General features: G+C 25.1%; 1 protein-coding gene across 2 annotated transcripts; it reads left to right on the top strand.

Annotated features, from left to right (window-relative positions):
* Window positions 1-4,593: 4,593 nt before the first annotated feature.
* LOC145844033 (uncharacterized) lies at window positions 4,594-23,878 on the top strand. Of its 2 annotated transcripts, none has more exons than XM_082951361.1 (11): window positions 4,594-4,928; window positions 6,092-6,267; window positions 6,322-6,400; window positions 7,580-7,742; window positions 11,040-11,211; window positions 11,898-12,007; window positions 12,410-12,466; window positions 13,622-13,832; window positions 17,931-18,008; window positions 18,132-18,429; window positions 23,227-23,878. In XM_082951361.1, the coding sequence occupies exons 2-11, from the start codon at window positions 6,138-6,140 to the stop codon at window positions 23,456-23,458; spliced, it is 1,530 nt and encodes a 509-aa protein (XP_082807487.1). In that variant the 5' UTR covers window positions 4,594-4,928; window positions 6,092-6,137; the 3' UTR covers window positions 23,459-23,878. The 2 variants fall into 2 exon arrangements, with proteins under 2 accessions (XP_082807487.1, XP_082807486.1); XM_082951360.1 differs by having other exon boundaries at window positions 4,596-4,928; window positions 12,410-12,475.
* Window positions 23,879-25,366: the final 1,488 nt, after the last annotated feature.

Raw genomic sequence — 25,366 nt, 5'->3', positions numbered from 1 at the left:
AAGTAAAAAAGAGACAATTACCGCTCACGCGGTACAGCTTCAAGAAGTAAACAAGTCAGAAAAAAACCCCTAATTAGAAACAACTCTAAACCGCTACCAAGCGGTTACAACAAAACTAAATTTTATGAATTAATGTTAAAATTTTCATATATAATACTTTTCTATTGATCGTGTTCATCTTAATTAGACCTACGTGAGGTCTTTTTTTAATACAAAATATATTTTTATATTTGGTTAAATAACATTAATAATTTAATATCTTTTAATTTGTATAGTCATGTTATTAACCAATAAAGTTAGTATATGAGCTTAATTATTGAAATACAATTACCTAACGAACTGACGGTATGGTACGCACATTTTAGCCGAAAAATAAATAAATTTTATATTTTTCATAACATTTTTTACTTTTTATATTATATATATTAGTTCATATATGTTATATACATTAGTTATCTGTGTGTTTATCACTAATAAAAAAGAACTGTATACAAAATAAAAAAGAAGAATATTCAAACTTACAAATTTGATAATTCTAATATAACTACAAAATGTAACGAGTTTGAATGAAAGCTGATAAATACTTTAACTAACTTGACACAAGAAACTTGCCCATTCTGCCGCACTCTTGTTACTCAACATATTTTGTAGAATCATCTCTTTTACACTAACATTGTGCGCGAAGTCGTAAATCATGAGCACCAATTTCTCATAAGAAAATGACAACCCTTTTAAAACAAAAAGAATTATTAATAAAAATTAAAAGAAACATAGTTATAGTTTGTAAATATATAACTATCAAAGCTTTACATCCAAGAATTTATAAAAAGCTGAGATTATAACTATTAAACATACTTTCAGCAAAAGTCCCTTTTTTTTCAGAAACCTTGTATTGGCACCTGTGGCCTCTGGAGCCTCGGTTGCAACGATACAAATGTTTGTCAGCATAGTATCTAATTTTGTATCAAAATTAATAAAGCACATAAAGTTGTTACTAAAGTACAATAGCAATATTTTTTGAGAAAGTTTTTTAAGGTCAGTTTGATTTGTATAATTGCTGAGTCAGTAAATTTTTTAAAGCTTTTTATTAACTTTTTACTTAACTTATGTTACCTAAACATGTCAAAATTTAATCAAAATAAAAAGTTTTAGTAAATAAAATTAAAACTGACATCGAATAAATACTTCTTTTAAGCCTGAATAAACAAGTATAAAAATCAAATTTACTTTAAATTCACTAGCTCGGGGGGAGGGGTGGGTAAACACATTTTTTAAAAATTAACTTTGGCTTTTATATGAAATCTTTAAATACAAACTACATGCTAAGGCTAAGTAAATAAATTTTTATTGAAGAAAATTACAAAAAAAATTTTTTTTCAATGAAAAGTTATTTTTACTTATAATTTTTTAAATTCCAGAGCCTATGTGTAATTTTTTTTTTTAATTGTATAAAGATTAGATTGTAAAAGTTTGAAGAAGATTGCTTAAAAATGTAGGAGAAGATAGATTTTAAATAAAATAGTATTTTTTCGCTGTTTTAATACTCTATAAATTAAGATCAACCAGTAAAAAACACGACCACCCCCCTATATCCTTAATGTTTTATGAAACATGGCTTTAAGAAGTTTAAAAATAAATTATAGTTTTAGTAATTTTCAACACTATCTTGCAATAGAAATTTATTTTAATATTTTTTTATAATAATGTTGTTAATTAGACGTACAAGCGTTTTTCATTAAATTTTTTAGTTATATATTACTTATGGAGTGGCCCTTTAATTTTCGTTTAGATTTTTGAATAGTTCAAATTTGAACTTTCAAGTAATAATGAAAAATATAGTTTGTACTTTTTTTTTGCTCAAGGTTATCACCCAACATTTTACTTGATCACTTTTTGAACATGTTTATGTTTTCTAGAAAATAATTAAACATAGTTAAGAAACATATTTGTTTTTATCACATTTAATTAACTATACATACAAACCTGCAAGGGTTGTTGCATTTTTTGCATCTTCTGCCTTTTGGAAGGATGTTGTGCCTAATTAACAAGTCGCGATAGTAGCTTTCTCGTCCAATTTGAGCGCTCTGTATTAGATTTTTATTAAAATTATTGAAATGATCAAATACTTTTACTTTATTATATACAAAACGTTTATTAACTTTAAACATGATAAATATTAACTAAAATTAACTAAAACTGATAAATTAATAAAGGACATATTAAGTTTTTATAAAAGTCAGTACCTCTAGAATTAGCGACATTTTTATCAAGTCCTTTTCTAAGGGACAGAACAGACTCCACATTGTTTAAATTCTACATCAGCTCCGTAGATGATAGACATTTTGGTAATTTTATGACAATATGATTTGCAATGTTTGTTTATTACTAGTTTTTATGTTACCATTGTCACAATTTTAACGTGTTTCAAACAAGTTATTAAAAATAGATTTAAAACAGCTTGTTGAGGCGAGTTTTATAAAGTACTAATTGTAATTATTTTTGATTAAGTAGTAGTTTTATGATTTTTAACAAAATTAATTAGTATTGGCATGACTTTAAAACATTATTTTGGTCATGTTTATCAAATTCAAGACTGAATTCTAAAATCTAAAAATTAAAATTTAACGAAAATAAGAAACAAATTCAACTAAATAAAGTATATTTTAACTAAATCACTTCAAACTTTGTTTTCTTTTAAAATGCTTACCTGATTAGTAAGTTAATGTTATCTTAAACGCTTTCATTAAATATTTTTTACAACTTTATCTAAGGCTTGCATCGTTATAGTTATGCGTGCAACAGTTTATAGTTTAAATAATACTATTATAACAAATTTTTATTGTTGAATAAAAAAAAATTTACATATTATGCAGATACTTATTAAAATAATAAAAAAGTATTGAAAGTTTTATCGTTTTATCAAGCACATACATAGTGTGTGCAATAGTTTTTTAATATAATTAAACTATTTAACGAAGTTTTAGTTTAAATAAACAAGAAAATTTACGCGTGCATACACTTTTAGCGAAAATAAAACAAGTTAATCTAATTTTATTCTTATATTAAGCAAAAAATAGCAATTTATTTTGTGGTTTTTTTAATATACGTTTTTAATATTGTTAACATCAATGTTTTACTTTTGTTTCTTATATTAAAAAAAATAAAAAGAGCGTAGCAGTCGCCTTTTAATTGCCATGAAACTTATTTTTATAGAATTATTTTAGTTAAATAATCATATTTAAGAAAATAATTTCGAAATTTCCAGGTTCAGCTTTTGACAAATGTTCAAATATTTTAGAACTAATTTGACTTCAAACTATTTTAATACTTCTGCTGTGCTGTCAACTTAGATGATGTTCAGATCATGCTGTATAAAAACGATCTTTTTTTTTTTTATTTAATTTTCAGCAAACAAAGCAAACGAAAAAAGAAACGAAATTAAACAAAATCTTTGAGTAGTATCTTTACTTTAAAAATACAGTATATTTGTTATACTTAATTAGTTTTGAAAACTATGTTTTAGTTGTTTTTATATTTATTTAAAAAAATGGTCTGTAGTTTAAACTTAAAAAGTTAATTAAACTTAGATAGTTAAACTTAAAAATATTGATAACTTTTAGAGTTTAATTTCTTTTGAATAGTTGCATTCTTATTTCTATCTACTGAAAATAATAATTAATTTTCTTTTTAAAACAGTTCTAGTACAAGTTTGACTAAACTTTGGTTAAACTAAATATATTACTAAACTTTTTTTTTAATTTTATTTCGTTTTAGCCAAATACAGGTTTCACAAAATTAAAATTTTCATTTATTAGACGATAAAGTTTTGATATAGTAAAAATGTCAAACGTAGTTGAAATGTCACTGGTAGGTATTGTTACAGTTTTCTAACTTTGCTTTAAAGAGCTTGTCTTCGTCTCTGATAATACCTGTAAAGTTTTTTTAAATGTTTAGTTTTAAATAAGTATCTCAAACCAACTATAAATAGATAATTTCTAATTTGCGTACCTTACGCGGGTGCGTACCTCTCAAAGTTCTTACCTTACGACGTCTTTACTTTTTGAAATTTGGACCTGTTAGCAAAAGTATGTTGAATATCTTCAAAATTCGGAAAAAGTTCCTTCAAATAATGTTGAAAAGCGTGTGCCCCGATTCGTGTGCAAAACCCTATTTTCTTAAACAATAGTGTCCCTATGAGCAAAAGTGACACAGACCAACACTACATACTCAGAACCAGATAGAATTTTTTTAACAATAGCTAAATTGATCAACTTAAAATAAGAAATAATAATAGTAAAGCATTAAAGCTATAAGAATTAAAGAAAACATATGTGAGAGTCCTTATCCTGAACATACTAGCTCAAAGTTAACATAAATGGTTGATCATACAACTTAGATCATCAGACTACAAGCTTTTGGTAGACTAAGACTCTGGTTTTGTTTTTATTGAAACTTGTCATTCAGCTGCAACCAAAAAACCTGCAGTGGTATATCTTAAAACAGTTTATCATGTTTTACAATAAAGCAACCTTCTGTTGGTATGATTAGTGACATCAGCTTTGTATTATGCTCTGCAATAGTTAATACATTATCCCTTAGGCAAGACAGCTGATAAAGTTGTTTTGGATTTGATCAAATAAAAAAAAACCTATTAGAATGCTTACAAAAACAAATTTCAAGTTGTCCAGAGTTGCATGATAAGTTCTTCAATTTTTTTACTTCCAAGCCTGCCTGAACCATCATGGTCTTTTATGTTTCTTAGGAAATGGCTCATTATTTCCTGTTGGTAGAAGTATCATACAGAAAGGGCTCTTCTATTAGTAGCTGGTTCATTGTCGTATACTTTATTTATTATGAACTATCACAGGCGTTGGTAGCTTTCTTTATGTCACAGACCTGATTAACTAAGTACAGTATTTTTGGACCAGGTTAGTTAAAAATAGATATATTAAAAAAAGTAAAAATCAATACTTTAGTGAAGTATTCATTAAATAAACAAATCTATTTGATTAGATTTAAGATAATTGATGTTTGTGATTTTGTTATTATCAAAACAATTTAAGGGCATAGGGTGGGTCCAACATTTTTGTTTACTAAAAATAACATTGGATCTTATATGAAAGCTAAAAGACAGTTTTTTATAGAATAAAAAAATTTTTTCTAACTTTTGAAATATTGTAATTTTTAAAAAGTTTCCAATACAAACTTATGGACCACAAATTTTTTGGGGTCAATTTTCCTAAAAATTCAAAAAATTACTAAAAATTTATCTTCTTTTCAATTTTTGAGCTAGAGACCCCAAACTTTCAAGAAATGTTTCTTTTTATAGTTTAAAAGTTGTGATTCAAAAAATTTTAGATAAAAAAATCAAACAAAAAAGTGGTTATTAAATTTTTTATTTTATTTTTTAACATTTAAAAAATTCTGTATTCAATCTTTTTTAAATTTAATATAACACTTTTTGTAAAAATTTGAAGAAGATTGCTTAAAAAATGAAGGAGGAGTTAGATTTTTAGTGAAATGGTCTTTTTTTTTGCGTTTTTAGTTTGTGCCTTACATTAGGAACCTATTGAGGTCACCGACTTAGATTGCTCATATCTCAAAAAATACTTTGAATTTTTTCAAGCGGTTAAAAGTGTCTGATAGCTCAGATAAAACTCTATCAACTTGTAAAATCAAGGTGGACCCCCTATGCCCTTAAATAAATTACTTAGGTTACTATTTTAACTAAAAAATGTATTGCAAGTGGGATATTTTAGGCTAGATTAAAGAAAATCTAATAAACTAATATAGTTACTAAGTTCATACAAGTAAAGTGAAGTTTATTTAGTGTTTCAAATTAGCAATTTTTTATGTTAGCAATTTTTTTATGATAGTTTATTAATTTAAGTTAATAATAAAAATAATCTTTTGAAAAAGTCATTGATTTGGTTAAATTACTGAAAGCACTAGACCAAATAAAATTCAATTATTTTTATTAGTAGGTTAAACTTCAACTTTGAATCAGATATATGTATCATTCTATTCAAAAATATAAATGCTTATTTTGCTACTAATATAGTTTTGTGATAGTCAATCAGATAATGTTTAGATATGTGAACCACTAACTAATTTATATAAGAAATGAAACAAAAGCTATGAGGTGTAGTGCTACTACTTTTATTCTGGTTTTAGTGACAGTGTTATCATCTGTTATAGCAATGATATCAAGTTATTTTGCAATAGAGCAAACTAAATATCTATTGGAAAATACTGGCCCGGCCAAAAGTAAGTATATTGTTGTTTTAATATAAATATTTTGTTTTAATTGAAGTATTTTAGGTGCTGGCAATCCAATGTTAGATGAGCCAGTTGGAAAGTTTGTGAATAAAAAAAGTAATTTTATCAACATTCCATTTATGTGAGTTGTTAAAAGTTATTTTTATGTAAACCAATCATTTCTTTTTAATTATGCTTATGATGAATAAATTATTCAGTTTTGTACATATGCTTGGGCTAGATTTAAAGATTGTACTTCAAAAAAAAAACTAAAAATTATATTTTATACTACTAGTATGTATTAAACTTTATAAAAAGTATGCTAAAATCCTCTATAAATTTAGTTGTCAATGTATGTATTTAATGCTGATAGTTACACACTTTTATCCTATTTTCATACTTTTTATACTTAATAATAATTTTAATACTTAATAGTAGTGCTACTTTGTAATTTATTGTATTTTTGTATAAAGTATATTTTTAAAATTTATTAGAATAAGTTTATGGTTGCCTTGTTACTCAGACTACTCAGGATAATTCAGGCTAGTTTTAACTTATTTGAAAAAATCAGACTGATTTAGACATATTTCTTAAATTTCAGGCTTAAGTACCAAGTACTAAAGCAACCGTTTGTGAGTAAAGTAAAAAAATGACACAGCTAAATCATTCACAGCCCAACTTCTCAGACATTGTCAGCTTATTGTGAGATTATAGTCTGTGCTCGTTTGATCAGTTTTAAGCAATATCTATTTCACCCATCATCAACAAATTTGAAATGTTTGCGCCATCAACAATAAATAATGAACTTTACAAGACCAACAACAATAGCATCAGAGACAACCTACGACCGGTTTTGTCCTTATTAAGACTCATCAGGCAGGCATAGTTGTAAGAAACTGCTGTTGTGATCTTACCAAGCGGGCTTAAGTACAAAATACTGAAGCAACTGTTTGTGAGTAAAGTTGAAAAAATGACACAGCTAAATCATATTAGCATTTATAAACTATACAGTCTTTATGTCTCGGATGCTGTTGTTGTTGGTCGTGTAAAGTTCATTATTTATTGTTGATGGCACAAACATCTCAACTTTGTTGATGATGGCCGAAATAGATATTGGTTATAGTATATTTATAACTTTGTTTGAGTTTACACTGTTATCCTACTGATATCTACTTTCTTGTTTTACAGCTTTATACATATGATCAGATGTATAGCATCAAAACTTGGTCGTTTTAATAAATAGTAATGATATTTGTAGTAGGTGTAATCCTAGTTTGAAAATATTTTTATTGATTGGTTAAAAAATTATCTTTATAAACAGATTCAATGTGTGTCAGAGTTTATCTGTTTTTGTAGCTGTTTGGATGTTTTTAAATTGTGCTGTGTTTATGTGGGATTCAGTGAGAAGTAAGAAAATGTACCAAAAGGATCCAACATTTGCAGACAAAGACGCTGTAATGAGAAAAATGACATGTTCAGGATGGGTAAGCTTAAAAAGTAGTTCTATTAATTAAAAAAATAGGTTTTTATTTCAAACTAAACAATAAAAGACAACTAAAAGTAACACAAACATTATTTGCCACTGCTCTTTAGTTTTAGTTTTAAGTGTAATGTATATGTTTAACTTAATAAAGATAACTACAAACTTAAGCATTAAATGAATAAGCAAACGTAAAAATTAGATAATAAACTAAATCATGTAATTAAAACTTATAATGGATTTTAGAAATAATCAGGCGCTAATTGAAAAAAAAATTACAAATATTAATGCAAATTTTTAACTTGCGCTTTCCATTAGGAGCTTATTGAGGTCACTGACTTCGATAGCTTATATCTTGAAAGTTACTTTGAATTTTGTTAATCAGTTAAAAACGTCTGATAGCTAAGATTAAACTCTACAAAATAAGATCATCTTGTAAAATTCAAGGTGGACCCCCCTATGCCCTTAAGTAAACAACTCAGTATTTAATTATGTTGAGTAGGACCAATAATTTTAGTAATTTTATATCTGTGTGTGGTTACAAATTAACAGTGTATAGAAAAAAAATTTGAAGAAATCTGGTTTTAATAACTTTTATTTAATAGGATTGCCACTTAAGCTAGTATTATTATTTTTTAGATTTAGTTAAAAATTTATGGATTTAAAAAAAGAAAAACTCACACTGTATTTTTGTCACTACATAAATGTTGTTGATATTATTAAGTGAATATTTTCAGGTACAATCATTTTACATACAACTCATTAAAAATTAATAGAAATTACTTATTATTGATTTCGTACAAAGTTTTTTGACATAGACTTTATGTCCTTATTAAATGATAAAAATGAATTATAAATTACATGCTATGCTAAGAAATTGTAAAGTTTGTTTAAGATATTATGACATTTACTAATAAAATTTAAATTAATACAAAACTTTAATTTGGATGTGGTAAACAAAAGCTAAGTAAAAATGTACTAATGTTATATATACTTAATAGTGCTGCTATAACATTTGATGTAGTTTTAGAGTTTAATTTAGGCCTCTGTTCTTCGATTGTTATTGTTTCAAAGCTAAAAAGTTCATTCTTTTGCATCGTTTTTGAACTATAAACATTTTTACAAGGTTTTAGTTTTGGCAGTTTGTGCAATTAAACAGGTGTTTTGTCTGTTCCAAAGTGGCCTGCAGTCCTTCAGAAAGCTTGTTTTGATGTCTTTCCTACGCAGGGGATGCTTTGATCTCCAGAGTAAGATTTTTTTAAATGACAGTTGGGAAGTATTTCTGAGCATTTGGTTTTGTTGCTGAAGAAGTCAGATATCTTTTTGCTGGTGTATGTATGCCAGTTTTATTACAGTATTGTGCTTGTGAAAAATGGTGCTAAACCGTTTTGGCATTGTAATGAGCAATTACCAACGTAAATTGTTGATAAAAAATATAATTTTTTAATGTTCAGTTTTTTTTTAATGTTTATGTTACTTTTTTGGTTTTTCTAAATGTAAAATTGTTAATTTTATAAACTTTGTTGAATTTGTTAATTTTAAACTAAAAGTTCTTGCGGATAACGATTTTGTAATCATAAGTTTTTAAATTTTGATAATTTTTTTTTATGAAAAACTAAAGACATTTATTTAGTGCTGTGTTTAGATAAAAGTTTATCAAATAGCTTCCAAGATTTTTGACAGGCACTGAAGTGTTATATTTTAATTTCCCACAATGTATTTACAAACTTATAATAAGCAATACAATTTTGTTGTATTTTTATAACTAGTGTCTTTTGATAAACTATTCATACTATCTAATAAATTATTCCTGAAACCTTTCAGTTTCTAGCTTAAAAAAAATTGACTTTCAGTGAAATAAAAAATTTCCAAGATAATTGGAAGAACAAAAATGCGGTCCATGCATTTATATCTAAAGCTTTTTACAAAACTTGTTATATCTTAAAAGTTTTTTTTTTCTTAATTTATAAAATATGATTAACAGTTCTTACTATAAGTTTTTATATAAGATAAAATGATAGTATTTCGAAAGTTAACACTGTAGCAGGCTTGTAGCAATATAAAATCTACTGTTTCCCTATAGAACTGTACTGTAAAGTGTACTATCGATATAAAAGTGTTTTCTTACATGATCCAATATCTTACTTTTATTTCTTGTTTAGTTTGACCTTTTTTTAGACAAGAACTTAGTGGTAGTGTAGTGAATTTTAAAGTTGTTTTAAAGTTTGTTTGACTTTTGAGTTGAAAAATAAAGTTACACTGAACTTTTAGTAAATAAATTAGTAGACTTGTATTATTTTACTACTGTATTTAATTTTTAGTAGTTGGGTGTAATTTTTAAAACTATTGTTTAATAGTTTAAATGAGAATAATATATTTTTTACCCAAACTGTTTAAAAAAATTATTTTATAAACAAAACCATATATTTTTGTTAATTTGACATACTTATAATATTTTTCTGTGACATTAGTATGTCTGAAACTGAATATTAGAATTTGTTAATCTATAAATGTTATTCTATATAAAAATAGTATCTAGTTTTTAGTTTTCCTTTTTATTAGCTTTACCCTATAGCTAAGGTACATTTAATCAAAAGTTGTTGATTATTTTAAATGATCACTACAAACTTACTGAATTTTGATTTACTATAGGCTTAGTTAGTTTTTATGGACTGAGTTGAGTACAACTGATGGTTTATATATTTAATATTTTTTTTCAGTAGTTTTTTCATACAATTACTAAATCAACGGTTCTTAACCTTTTTCATGTTTTACCCCTTTTTGAAAGATTGTTACTAAGTTTACCCCTTTTTGGAAAATAATTACTAAATTTACCCCCAATTTACAAAATAGTGTTTAATTTATATTAAAAAAAAAACGAGTTTTCAACTTAAAGGCTTAAAAATATAAATAATCGTAAAGTTTAAAGAGTTTATTTAACTTAAAAAAATACAGTTATATACTAACTTATAAGTTTTAACAACAATTAATAAATATTAGTTTACATAACTTGTAATAAAGAAAATATATGCCCTAAAGCAAAGGAATTTACCTCTAGGGTAAATTTACCCCAGGTTAAAAAATTACCCCAGGTTTTTTAGATATTAATCATAAAAAAGCTGTAATAAAATTTTTAATATATATATTTTTAATTTTAAACTGTTACAAAAAAAATTACAAGTATTAAGTTGTATGATATTTTTCTTGTATTATTATAAAACTTATTTTTATATAGACAAATATTTCATCAAAAGTAGTTTTTTTTTTAGATATTAATCATAAAATAAGTGTATACTTACAGTTGGCTGGCTACTGCGTATTTTTAGTGATAGTGTGGCTAACTATAATTACTCTCATACTAATTCCAATATTTGATTTTACGGAAGTAAAAAGAGCTTGTCAATGGTTGCATAATGCACCTGATCAGTCTAATTACATAAAAAAGTTCATTACACTTGACATGAAGCAAATGGGTAAGTTAGAACTCAAAAATACTAAGTAAGTTAGTTTTTAAAATTTATATGCTATATAATTAACCTTTTTGAAAACTTTTATATTCAGTGTGTGTGATTATTTATGCTAAAAAAACTAAGTTTTATATAATTTTCAATAAAGTTTCTTTAAGCAATACAGTATGCATTAGTAGTTATATTATGTAAAGCATTTATACTAACAGTTTTTTGATAAAGTATGATAACAAAGAATATTGGTTAATGCTGAGCTAACATGGAATTTGAAAATTTAACTAAAAAAACCTGGAGTTTGAGAAATTTTGAAAAAAAAACCTAGAATTTCGAAGAAAATCACTAAAAACCTGGAATTAAAATTTTTTTTTTATGTAAAGTAATCTAAATTTTGATTACATACGAAAATTCTGTAATAAAAAAAAATCAGTCATTCAAATATTTTTTTAATAAAAAACATAATTAAAGAAGCTTAACAATATCTTTTCAATGTTGTTATACTATTTAAGACAGTTTTATACTTTTAAATGTATTTTATTCTAAAAATTAACCAAAATACTGGTTCTTTATAAAAATAAGTTGGAAGAAATTACGAAAACCTAGAAAAAAAATGTCAAATAACTTTTGGCAACCCTGTAAACAGTTTGTTAGTAAGATTACACTATTGGTTATAGCAACTAATTAAATTCTTACAGGACTCGTAAGTTTTAATTGGGAAAGAATCGATGAAAAATACGGTCAGTATTTGGCTTCGTATGATGATAAAGAAAGTGATGCAGGAAACTTAAAATTACTTTGTCAAAATGTTAGTTGATGATGTTATAAATATTGCTACAACGATATTTATAAAAAGTTTATATTTTTTATTTGAAAAAATGATTTTCGCACTGCTCACTATTGTTATTTGAAAAAAACTTAAAGTGTGTGTCAGCTTGTTTAAACTTAAACGCAGTGATTTTTTTCATAAAAGTATAATATGCTTACTGCACAATACTTTATCGATTCTTTTATTGTATAAATATTACTGTTGCAGCTTCTCTTGTGAAAAACAAACTGATCCTTGCCAGTAATATAACTTTTTATGAATTAGACTACACTGCAACAGGCTGTTTTTATTCAGATTTAAAAATATTTTTTTAAATTTTAAATTTATAAGGTAATTGTTATTTTTTTAGTAAAAAATTTACATTAATATGTCATTTTTCAGTACCAATCCTCATTTGAACTATTTTGTGCATCACTTGGTTGTTCTTCCATTTGTTTAGTAAGTCTAGTAAGTTGTGCTTACATGATCTTTACATTTATCTTGTGAACTATTTCATTTTAACAATTGTTTTCAAAGTTTTAACTTTGTTATCGATTTTTTTTTTGATATTTATAATAATTTAGCAAAAAATATCATGCAATAAGTTGTTTAGTTATCGTTATTCTTTAAAATCAGTCATAAATTACTCTTTAACATAAACTGCTAGTTTTTGTATTAAGAGGCTAACAAGTTGTATTAAAGTGATATCATTTGTTTTGAAGTAGTCGTATTGTATACAGTTAAGGGAATAGGCAAGGGTTAAGCACTTTCTTTTTAATTAGTCTTATTTTTACACAATTAATTAAGCTTCTAGTGACTCTTTACCGCTTGTCAAAATACGAAGTAACTTTTGAGATATAAGCTTGCTTCGCAAACTAAAAAGGCTAAAATAGACTAGTTTACTGAAAAAATATATACTTTTTAACTTTTTGAACAATTTAAAACTTTCTCAAAGTAATCTTTTATGAACTTTGAACAGTTTGTAAGAAACTGCTTTTTACTTTTTATCTTAATTTTCTTTTTTAGTTAAAAAAAGTTATTTATAAAATTTTGGTCATATTTATTTATACTTTTTGAAAAATCCGCTTTTATAAGTTGTTTGTAATATCTGAAAAGTTGAAGTAAATTGTTTTTAATATAATAGAGGATAAAGATTTTTAATGAGCTTTTCAAAATCTAAAGAAAATCGGCCTTTAAAATTTTTGATTCTATACGGTTGTATCGTTTTTTTTTTACGAAACTGGTTATATCTCAAAAGTTAATAGTTTTTTATATAAAAAATGTGTTATAGTGTACACTTTGAGCTTTTTAAATAACAGTCAATATTTTTTTTTTGTAATAAAAATGTTTTGTAATAAATTTGTATGTCCTTAATATTGTAAACTAAGTGATAGACTAAATATTTTTGTATAACTAACAAATAAATAAGTTTTAATTTTTTGTAAAAAGAAAACAAATAAATTTATTCACTTCAGCTAATAGACTGAAAATCAAGAATCTCTTGAACTTTTTTGATAACTAGAATACAAAAATTATAAAAGGTTTAACTTATACTTTATAATAACTTATACTTTATAATAACTTATACTTTATAATAACTTATATAATCATAAGGTACTGTTTGCTATCTTACACGCTGCAAATTTCACCCACGTAAAAGAAAGAAGAATGCATTTCGTAATCATGAACGGTGTCACAAAGTCGGTTGTGAACAGCGTTCAAGGGTACAACACACTCATGGCGCCACACCATAACGCAACCATGAACTCTCAGTTGACTTCCATGTATGATTCGATGAGCTACAATCAGCCTTCGAATATACAAGGTTTTTTAAACTTTTCATCTGAACAAAAATAAGTTTTTGAGTACATAGTTACATATTGAAAAGTTTTTTGATTATATCAAAAACGGAAAGCATCAAAATTGCACGCGTCGTTAGTTTTGCATATGATTATTTTTGGTTGGGTAAGTAAAAACTGAGGACTTAAACGAATATACTAGCTTGTATAGGGTTATCGACTAAGAGGTAAGTAATTGAAGCTTGAGTTCATAGGCTAGATGGGGACGGGTCAAATATATAAGAAAACACTTTTGCACGAGTAAAAAGCTAAAAGATAAAATTAGTATAAAAAAATATTAAAAAAAAATTACTGACCAAATGTAAGTATTAGAAGTAAAAGTCAGTAAAAGTAAAGAAAAAAAGTATATATATAAAAAAAAAAATAAAAGAATACTAAGAAAATAAAGTTACCGACTAAGGATTAGCGGTAACACTGATAGTTTAAGAATTAATAAAATTATTTAAAAATAAATAAATAAAAAATAATAGGAAGAAGAAAAAAAAGTTATCGACCAAAGGCAAGGGGTATAAGTGATAGTGAAAAAAAATTACACCGTGCAAAAGTGACCCTTTGCACAAAAGGGACGCCTCGTGCTAAAAAGTCCCTTTGTGCAAGTTAACGCCTACCCAGGCTAGATATAGAGTGTTATAATTTCAAAATAAGGCTTATGGGTAACAGGGTTAAAAAGAAAGATTGGAGATTATTGTTATTGTATTTCATTACCCTCTCGAAATTATATTTCTTTGTAAAAGTGAAACTTGTTCTATGAATCAAGGTTACTGTTAAAACTTTTTGAAAATCTTTGATACTAGTTTAGCTTAAGTTTCAATTTCATTACCTAGTTGTATATGTTAGATATAACTTGACTTTTTTTTTGAGAAAATTCACAATAGAAAATTACAGTCTATACTTTGTTAACGAAACTTTTTACAAAACTGACTAAAGATTAAAATGAAATTATTCTTTAAATTTAAATTAAAACTATTTTATTATTAATTCTTTTCATATTAGTTTTCCATTTTTAACCATTATTAATAAAAATAATGAAAAAATCTAAATTTTCTTATTTAGTACTATAAATATAAATGAATTTGTTGCTAAAAATATTTAAATAAAAAAATTAAAAATCTCATAGACTTTTATCAAAACGGTTTTTCTTGAAGTAATCAAACTTCTATACAATATCAGCTTATCAGTTAAAGACATCAACATTGCATAAATAGGTTTGAATTGAACAATTGTTCAAAACAATTTTTTTTTATAAATCCTTTTTTTATACAAAACTACTCTATTTATTATACTTTTAAAATGTTTGAAGCATGTTCAAACATATAAATACTTCAAATACAATTGCAATCTACTTTATTTTCAGTTTGAAAAAACTATTTATAATTTTCTAAGAAACAAATAGCATGATTATATTTATATTGTGTTGCTGTTACTTAAACTCTTATGACTTTGATTCTAGAAGGGTTTTTTATTTAGTTTGAAGCATTTTCTTGATGAAATCTTGGCCTACTTGACAGTTTAATTTTAAAAGGATATGAAATTATTTATATTTTTCCTATTTCTAATCCGTAATTTATAACTTAACAATTAGATTTTTAACGGATCTGAAAGTAATAGTGTTTTCCTATTTCTAATTCTCAATCGACTGAGCAAATTATATGCAATTTTTTAACGAGAAGCCAATTAATTACTTTAGTGAACTTAAAAAGTGCTTTTCAACTAACTAATTTTCAGCATTCAGTTCTAAAATTCTAAGAGTATTCACTTTTAGTTGTGTTTCAGTATCACATAAAAGTAAATTTTTGTAAATGTAGTTTGCGCAGTACTTCAGTAGTTACAAGGTTTTTTAAAGAAGTATATAACCTTATCAACATTCTAAACTTTAAAATGATAACTGTAAATTAATACTAAGAATTTTAGCCAAAGATCAAGGTTAGTTAAAAATAGTTTTCAAAGAAATAATAAACTAAATATATAAAAGGTAAAATTAAATTACACAGATGTAAAAAATTTTGTATCATAAACTCTGCTGACTAAAGCTAGTTGGTTTTTTTTTACTTCAAAGGGTAACGTGTTAAAAATTTTATAATTATAAAAGGCAACCGTGTTAAATACATATTACACATGTTATAACTCTTTATTTTAAAGTTGATTTACTTATTTAAATAAATTAAATCGACTTTATTTGGTTTTAAATACTATAAAAATTAAATATATAAAAGTTTTCAAACTTTGTATAAAGGTTGTAAAATAATTTACCTTATTCAATCTGCATTTTTAAACTTATACGTTTATAAGTAACAACTTAATAAAAGTTTAACTATCATTCTTTTTTTTTTTTTGCAAATAAGTTTTTGCAAACAAGTTAGAATAATTTAAAGTAAATGCATAGAAATAAAAGAACAAATAGTATTTTAAAATTAAACTAATAAACTTCAGTTAAATTTATAAGTATTAATTGAAAACATAAAATTAGTAAAATTATTAAAGAAACATTTTTTTTTTGACTGTTAAGAAAGTTACTACTACAGTTGTATATGAAAAACTATTCAAGTTGGGATGTAAAAATTTTAAGGCTTTTCCGATTCATTTATCTAAAGACAAAACTGTTTCTTTACGAAGTCATATAAAACATTATAAACGAATTGTAGTATCAAGTTGCCAAACAATTAGCAAAAACTTTTGAATTTTGTGTAAAACAAGGTACTTATTTTTTGTTTAGTGCATCAAAAACAAAAAATAACTGTCTCATTTCATATAAATATAAACAGGATACTGCTTTCAAACATACTTTTACACTTTCTATTTATTTTAAGTATAGTAAATGGCTTCAAAAGACTATATTATCTTAACTTCAATAAACTATGCATTGTTTTAAGTATTTGATGCTCTGATAACAGTTTTATCAAAAATAGTTATATCAGTAACTTTGCTTAACAGTGTTTATTGTTATACGAGAAATTTATTTATTTGAATTTAATTTAACAAAAATGCTTAAGGTGTGACCATTTGTTTTTGTTTTTAATATAAACAACACTTTGTTTCAGAATTGGTATTTAAAATGAAACAGTAAAGCTAAATAAAATATAATAATTTGTAGATCGTAAAATTTTAGCAATATCATTATCAAATAGTTACAATAACTTTCAGATTTTTTTTAAAATATAAATATTTAGAATTTCCAATCTTTTAATACTCTTTTTGAAAGCTTGTCATGCTTACCATTTAAAGTTATTATAAAAGTTTTATTTTTACGATGAAAAATTAAAAAAAAAAGATTTTACTTTTCTGAAAGTTTTTTGCTGACTTCTAATTTATAATATATTTTGTTAAGTTAAAAGTACTTTAAGATTTCTTAAATTATAAAACACTCATAAACAATTTCTTAGTCTATATCATTATTTTCGTTTTATTTCTTTTAGTTTTTTTATTTTAACAGCTTCAAAAAATAAATATAAGTTGTTATTTATAAAGTAAAGTTTAGTGTTTCTCTACAACAGGAAGAAAAAAACCCTTAATATTTTAAACTTATTGTTTTCTTTTCTTTCGTAGTTTAAATAAACTAGCAGCTGTTAATAAAAGCAAGTTAAATTATTATACTTTATATAAACACAAATAGTTAAACATAAGAACTAATGTATATTGAATTTATGCAACAGTATTTTTGTATTGCTTCGACTTCTAACTATGCCGCATAAATAACTTGCTATATAGGTAATGAATTATTAATTATATCTATTTTTTAAACGCTTTTTGTAAGCCATAAGAAACTTAAAATGAATAGAATTTTAAAGCAAAGATTTAAAAGGATATGTTTTGGCAGGAAAATCACCTATTTTAAATCCAATTTTACGTTTGTAGAACATATAAAAAAAACTCAACTTACAATTAATATATAAAAAAATAAGTAATAAAACGGTATAAAGTTTCTTTGATAAGCTATTTAAACTTCTTTTTTTTACTTGTTTTAAATGATTAATGTCACGATTCTAACTTTTTGTTAAAAACTGTGAAAAATTTATTAAAGACTTTGAAAGCACAGCCACTAATTTTTATTAGCAATACTTTTTTAGTTAAGGATGATATGCAAAGTTTGAAATCTCGGCCATTCTACCCCGCAAGAGCAAGTTCTCGTGCCAGTACTAGGTACAGTAAGTAAATTAGTTTTATAAAAGTGTTAAAACATTTTTTGACCAGACTGAGTACTAAATATTATTAATTAACAGTTTACTACAGTTGTGTTATTTTTATAGATCTGTAGCTTTTTTCAACAGGGGGCTTAACATCATCTAGAGCTCCGAGCGTTCGTACTGGTCGCAATGGAGGTTTAGTAAATGTTAATCCTACAAACGAAACAGCAACGTTTCTACTAAATGATGATCAAATTAGTATTAGTGCAGAAAGTAGCGTTAAAGAAACTTCTATTGGTAAGAACAACTTTGCCTTGTCTGAAGTCAATTACTCTGACCAAGCATCACCGACTTCAAGGCCTATACGGAAGGTAGATGAGATGTATGTTCAAGGGAATTTCGATACCATTAGAAGTTTTAAAAGTACCCGAACGGCACACAGGTATTTTTACTTAGCAAGTAAAGTGATCTATTGAAAGTACTACGTTTGGTTTTGAATTGAAACGACTAATAAAAGTTTGTTTTATACTTCCAAAAAAAAAACGTAAATATTAAGAATTAGAAACATAAAAGATACAAGTATGTAAATATATTATAAAATTGTAGAAAAATAACAATCTAAAATTTCTAAATATGCAAATTCTCGACAAAAATTATTTTAAGATAATCATCACATCACAATATTATATGGGTATATATTATCTTAACTTATTGGTTTATGTTTTTAAATTTTCTCACAATTTTTAAATAACTTTTTTTTCTAAATGTTAACTTACAATCACAACTAAAAAATGTTTTATGGACAATACTAGAGCATCAAATAAAATAAATTAAGTAAAAATACAAGATCTAAAAACCAATATTTAAAAAGTAAAATAGATTAAAATTACGGAGTTAGTATCATTGTTAAAATCTGATAAAGGACATAGTGTATTTGAGTACAAGCTTTTAAATATTTAAAAAAGTATGATACTATATAGTGCACAACAAAATATCTAGTATTTTAAATTTAATTATTTTAACTGTTCATGATTATTTATGAAACTGCGTACTGAATGTAAATAAAGGGGTATTGCTGGAGTTTTATTTGAGTAGTCTATTGCAGGGGTAGACAAACTCAGTCCCGCATAGGTGGACTTCAAAAGAAAATTTTGAATCTTACAATAGAAATTTTGGTATACGAAATGAAGCGCAAAAAAGTCTTAGGTACATTTTATGGAAAATTGATGAATTATAAAGTATTCTTTTTGTTTCGGGTCTGTTACGAAAACTAAAAACTACAAAAGCGACTACTAATGTCTGTCTACCCCTGGTTTACAGTGTGAGTAAATATTTTATATTAAGGGTGGCCACAAAACCTGTAAAAACCTAGAATATGACAATTTAGGCAAGAAAAAAACAGAATATTTTAAAATTTTAGTTGTTTAACAATTTTGTTTAATAAAAATTGTATATTTAGTAATTTTAGACTTAAAAAAATTATACTACAAGTTTTCGACTAAATAAATTAATAGTTAAGTTATGCCTTTAATTAATGAAACTACTTTTTTACTTGAATTTCCATTGTTTTGAATATAATGTAAAATCAGTCAATAAAATCCTATTTCTGACTGTTTGAACTTAATAAAGTTTAGATTAAGAGAAAACTAAGAGAAAGAGCAGAGCTAAACAAAAATTTCAGATGCAGTTTTTTTTATGCCTTATGTGGGAACGAGTCATTTTTCACAAGAGTAAAATAAAAAAAAAAAAAAGTAAAAAAAAATACTACTTAATAAAAAAAAACATAAAAAAAAGTAATAACAGTGATAGTAAAAATATAAAAGAAAAGTTACAAAATAAAATAGAAAAACTAGAAAAATTAAGTAAACTAATAAAAACAAAAAAATAAAAAGTTACTGACCGAGGAACAGTGATAAATATAAAAATATAAAGATATACCTAATAAAAGCTATTAATAAAAATAAAAAACAAGAAAATAAATAAAAATATAAAAATAAATATAAAACACAAAAATAATGAAATATTAAATCTACCGACCGAGGGTAAGGGTTAGGGGTAATAGTGATAGCAAAAAAAAAAGTTATAACAAAGTATTAAAGTATTTTTCAACCTGTGAAAAAGTGTCCCCTCGTGCAAAAGTGACCCTAGGTGCAAAAATGACGCTCGTGCAAAAGAGTCGCTGTGCAAAAGTGACGCTGTGCTAAAGTGTCCTCTTGTGCAAAAGTAACACCCACCCGCCTAATGTATTTATAGCAGCTGTATAAATCTTAATTTTTTTGTATAAGTTATAAGTTTCATTTAGTTAAGTTAAATGTTTTTATTTAATTATGGTTAAGTATTAAGTTTTAACTATTCATACTTTATAACTTATCTTTTATCTCAATTAGATTGTTTATTTTAATAGATTAATAAATAATAATAATCAATTAACAAATTAAAACTAACAACTTATTTTAAGTAGACTGTATGGCTATTATATATTCTAGTGAACTTGTTTCGCTAGGATCTTTATTAGCAAACGATTAACTTTAAATTTTGAATAGTTATTTTACTATTATATCAACATAAAGGTTTTTGAACAATCATATGAGAAGAACTTTGAAGAAATTGATTCAAAATACTTGTTCAGATTGCAATAGAATTAAGTAGTTTAAATCTATCAAAAAGCACCTTTTTTAACTCAAGACTAATTTTATAGTAAAAATGGTCAAAAAATGATGTATTTTTTAAAACCTTGGATTAATTTCGAAAACCTGGAAGGAGTTTTGAAAACCTAGAGAAAATTTGCCAAAAACCAATGGCCACCTTCTATATTTAAAACCCTGCCTTTAGTTAGGAAGTAGCTCTTTATATCTACTACGATTGCTGTTCATCTAAATTGCATGTTTGACAGATTCTACTCACATGGCTTGATTTTTTTTTTACTAACTGTACTCCTTTCTTTTTTTTCTCTTATGTATGAAAATTATTCCACACGTAATCTAAAAAACAAGTACTTCGTGTTTCTATTAATATTTCTAAAAGTGTGTTTATGACCTGCGTACCTGCCTTTAAAACTACATACTGTTGAATTGATACAGTAAATTTCCGGGCCCTACTTCTTACTATTTAAACAAAAGTTTTAATAAACCAATTACTTTTTAATTTGCAATTTTTCAATATTAACTCTACGGAAGTTACAATTATTTAACATATTTTGTGCTTTCAATACTCATTTCGTATATTTTTTGAATACATATTCTATCTATTAGTCTTATGCACTTTACTTTTACGTTTTGGGTTATTGCTATTTAGGTAGTTAAATTATTTTTGAGTATATTTCTAGTTATGCGGCGACTTATCATTGTTATTATTGTTTGTGTTGATACTACTACTATAAATTAAAAAAAAATTCTCATTATTCATTGTTATTATTACTATTATTTATCATTGAATTATTCTCCTTTTTTTAAGTCGAAAACTTTGATTGCAACCTTTAAAGCAAAAAGTACGCAATATTTTGACTATTATTAATAAGGTTGACAAAAAACCTGTAATCCTGGAAAAACCTGGAATTTGACAGTTTAGGCTGAAAAACCTGGAATTTGAGAAATTTTGGAAAAACCTGCAGTTTTGAACAACTTTTACATGTTAAGTAGTAAAATTTCGATTTGACATTAAAAATCTATCTTATAAATAAAAAAATTTTGTCATCATCAAACATTTTTTTATTAAAACACATTTAAAGAAGCTTTAAGATATCTTTTCAATGTCGTTATACTATTTAATACAGTTTTTTACTTTAAACTTAATTTTTAACTAAAAATAAACCCTAAAAAGTGTAATTTTAAAAACCTGAAAAAGTTTTCTGAAAACATTTGGTTAAGTATTTAGTGTATAAATTTTTTTATTTTTTCCTGGTTTTTGCAAAAACTAAAATTGCTTTATATTATATCAAAACGTCTACTGTTTGAGTTATCTGAAATACTAGGATTATTATTAACATTATTTTTTTGTATTAGCTTTTATATATCTCTTAATTTGGTTAGATAAAACGGTTGTTTTTAATGGGACTGTATAAAAGACTTAACATTACTCATGCAACTATAGAACGTTTTCAAAGCTAATGTATGGTAATTTAACATATTTATATTGTAGTGGTCAATCGCAAAATAACTAACTTTAGAAAAAATTGTTTCCTAAATTTATATAAGTTAAAGAACAATAAGGAGACTATACTCGTCGGATGCAACTTTATTTAAATTAATTTATGTTAATTCATTACTTATAAGTTCCTTATCATAAAAAGAATTAATTTTATTAAATATATTCGTGTTCTAATAAAGTGTTATTAGGTGCTTTTTAGCAATTAATTGAAGGCACTTTTATCAGAATTATCCTTAATAAAATTATATAAAGATATATGTTTACGATACGGACGGAAAATATTATTAGGTAAGTTTAAATTTACATCTAAAAATTGTTACTTGCGTACCTAGGTCTAAAATTATCTATAAACTTACATCTGACAGCCACTTAGATGTTGCTTTTCTTATCTTATCTTCTCATAGACAAATGGTTTTGAAAGATCAATAACAACGTGTACATGGTCTACATAATAGTTATCAAAAATAGTTTTGAGTCTGGTGAAAATTTGTAAACCCACAAGATCACATAACTCTGCAACTTCATAAAACTTGGTTACATCAAAATAACTATCAGTATAATTTTTTTCTGTACATCATCGCCGCAAAAAAGGAAGTAGTCACACAAGTGGAATTTTATATTACTGTCAAACTCACTCAAGTTGATAAAAAGCGCAGCACAATCTAGTGTATTTATAATGTGTTTTAAGGCAACGAAGTATTTGCATATTTAAACAGTTATTTTGATTTTTTAAAGGGTTTTACTTGTTTGGATTTCTAATCTTTAAAGCCTAGTTACGTTTTACCTTCTAAACATAAATATGTTAATTTTTATCATATATTAAAAAAATTCATCAGGAAACAACTTGAGTTATATTTGTTTTAAAATAATATAGATCCCTCTGCATGAATGGGTTTTAATACTCTTTACATAGACAATATTGTCTATTGTAGTTTATTATTTTATTTATATTTGATAATGTCAGAGTTTTTTCTACTAAAACTTGGTAATAAATAGAATAGTTAATTCCAACTAATATTACTAATATTATTCAAATAAGCTCTTTACTCTGTAAATTAAGCAATTTTTATAGTCAACACTGATAATTATATAGGTCTCTCTACAAGCAAAAAAAAGACACTTCGAGAGTTGCTCAAAGTGATACAAACATTTCACGGCATCTTCGACGATCCAGTTCCCGGTTTTCACCCAAAGAATGTAGAAATTACGCAATACAAGATGAGTATGATTCACCACCAAGTGATTATTATCAGCAAGAAGATGAAATGATGAGAAAACAAAAGGCTGCTAACAATAAAGCTCAGAAGGCAGCAGCCTACGTTTGAGCATAAATATGTGTTTGAGTTTTAAATTAGGTACATATACTCATGTTTCATAAAAAAGGTAATTATAGTTCGGTTGTGTGGCATATACAGTGTTATTTTTTCTTTGATCTTTTTCACCATATGTTTTCAATATACATCAGCAAACACTGTAACTTTTTTTTAGTATCATAGAGTTACAGTTTTCTTCTAATAGATATTAAAATAATTGAAGTGTACAATTAAAAAGTTTAACAAATTTGTAAATGAAAGTAAATTTATTTTTAATATTTTAGTTGTTTATTTAGAAATTTTTTGCAAAGTTTTAATAAAAATCAAGTCTTTAATCATTTCACACTGGTTTTGGTGCTCTTGCTAACTGTCGTTTATAGCTTATACCCAATTAAATGCTGCTGATATGATACAAATAAACTGTACAAAATAGTCTTTATTTTATTTTGTCAGTTTTTAACGCTTAAAAAATAATAATTTAAGAAATTTTCAACATAAAACTGAATCTTTTAAACTTTTTTTGTAACTTTTAATTGTCTTTAAAGAGTTAATTTAAGTCATGCTTAACATACTATTAACACAGAGTTCACGAGCTAAGTCTATGAACTGACTGGAAAAACTAGTATAATTCACCATTTGCAAACTAGCAAAACTAAAAATTATTAAAAAGTAAAAAAAAAAAGAAGATTTTGGTTAATATTTTGAATATCGCTTTTTACAACTATCTTCAACTTCTAGTTCTGAAACAAAAAATATTTAGTATCTAGAACAGGGGTTGGCAAACTGTGACCAGCGACCATGTAAAATAACCTGCTGAACAAAACTTTTTTTAAGTTGATTTTTTTTCGGTAAAATGATGTAATTTATTATTTTTATTTTAAGTCACTGAAAAACGTTTAAAACTTATTAAAGTAATTCACTTCTTAGACTTAAAAATATGAAAAAACAGATTGGCTTTCTTGCAGTGTTTTTTCTCAGTTTAGTTAGATTATTACTTTCTTCTTTCAACAGCAGTTGATAAATTAAAAATAAGTATCAAAAGTACTTGGGTTCAGTAAGTTATTTATGAAATAAAGGTTAAATAAATTAACTAAATGCGAATGTTTTACTTGATACAAAAGTACTGCACAGTAATGAACTAAAATTTGATTTCTTTAAAACTTAAGTGTTTTGTTTAGCATGTAGTTTAAACCTAAATTTTTATAATAGATATTTCCACTATTTTATAGTTTCCACTAATTATAAATTTAATGTTAGAAACATAATAACAAAAATACATAAGATAAAATTATTCGATTTTGAATCGTTTTGATTTTTTTACACATGTTTTCTGTGCACTTAAAATTAATTTTTTTGAACACTAAGGTGCTTATAAAAACGGTGATCTTTGAGATTTAAGCTATTTCTTTAGTGATAAATACCACAAAAACAACCTGTGTAAAAATGTAGATGGTTTGAAGAAACTTTTATCTTGGCGATAATTCGATATTCTAAAAACCACACCAATGCCAACTGTATGGGACCATAAAATGCGACCTTGGAGTTTTTAGTTGGAATTTTTTTTACATGTGGTAATTATCACTTAAACACTTGTTCCCAATTTTATACGACTTAGAGAACTTTTTATAATTGCACTTTTTGATTTTTTGAAAAAAAATTCAGTTGAATCTTTTTTAATTTTAAAATCTACGACTAGGTTTTGATCATCAGGCTGACTTTCTTGCTTAAAAGAGTGGCAAAGAAAATTTATGATGTTTGTATTTTTAAAATTACAGTTTCAATTATATTTAAAACTCAAAGTCCTGAAGATGCTATGAATTAAAGTAATGTTAATTGTATACATATAAGTTTAAAAAACGCACACTGGCTTTAAAAGCAGCTCCATTTAAGCTTGATTTTTTTTTAAGTATGTTAATAAAC

The sequence above is a fragment of the Thalia democratica genome, chromosome 9, assembly GCF_965202585.1.
Source record: "Thalia democratica chromosome 9, ktThaDemo2.hap1.1, whole genome shotgun sequence".
NCBI lineage: Eukaryota > Metazoa > Chordata > Thaliacea > Salpida > Salpidae > Thalia > Thalia democratica.
The sequence above is the reverse complement of the archived record's forward strand: the minus strand, read 5'-3'. Positions and strand labels throughout refer to the sequence as shown.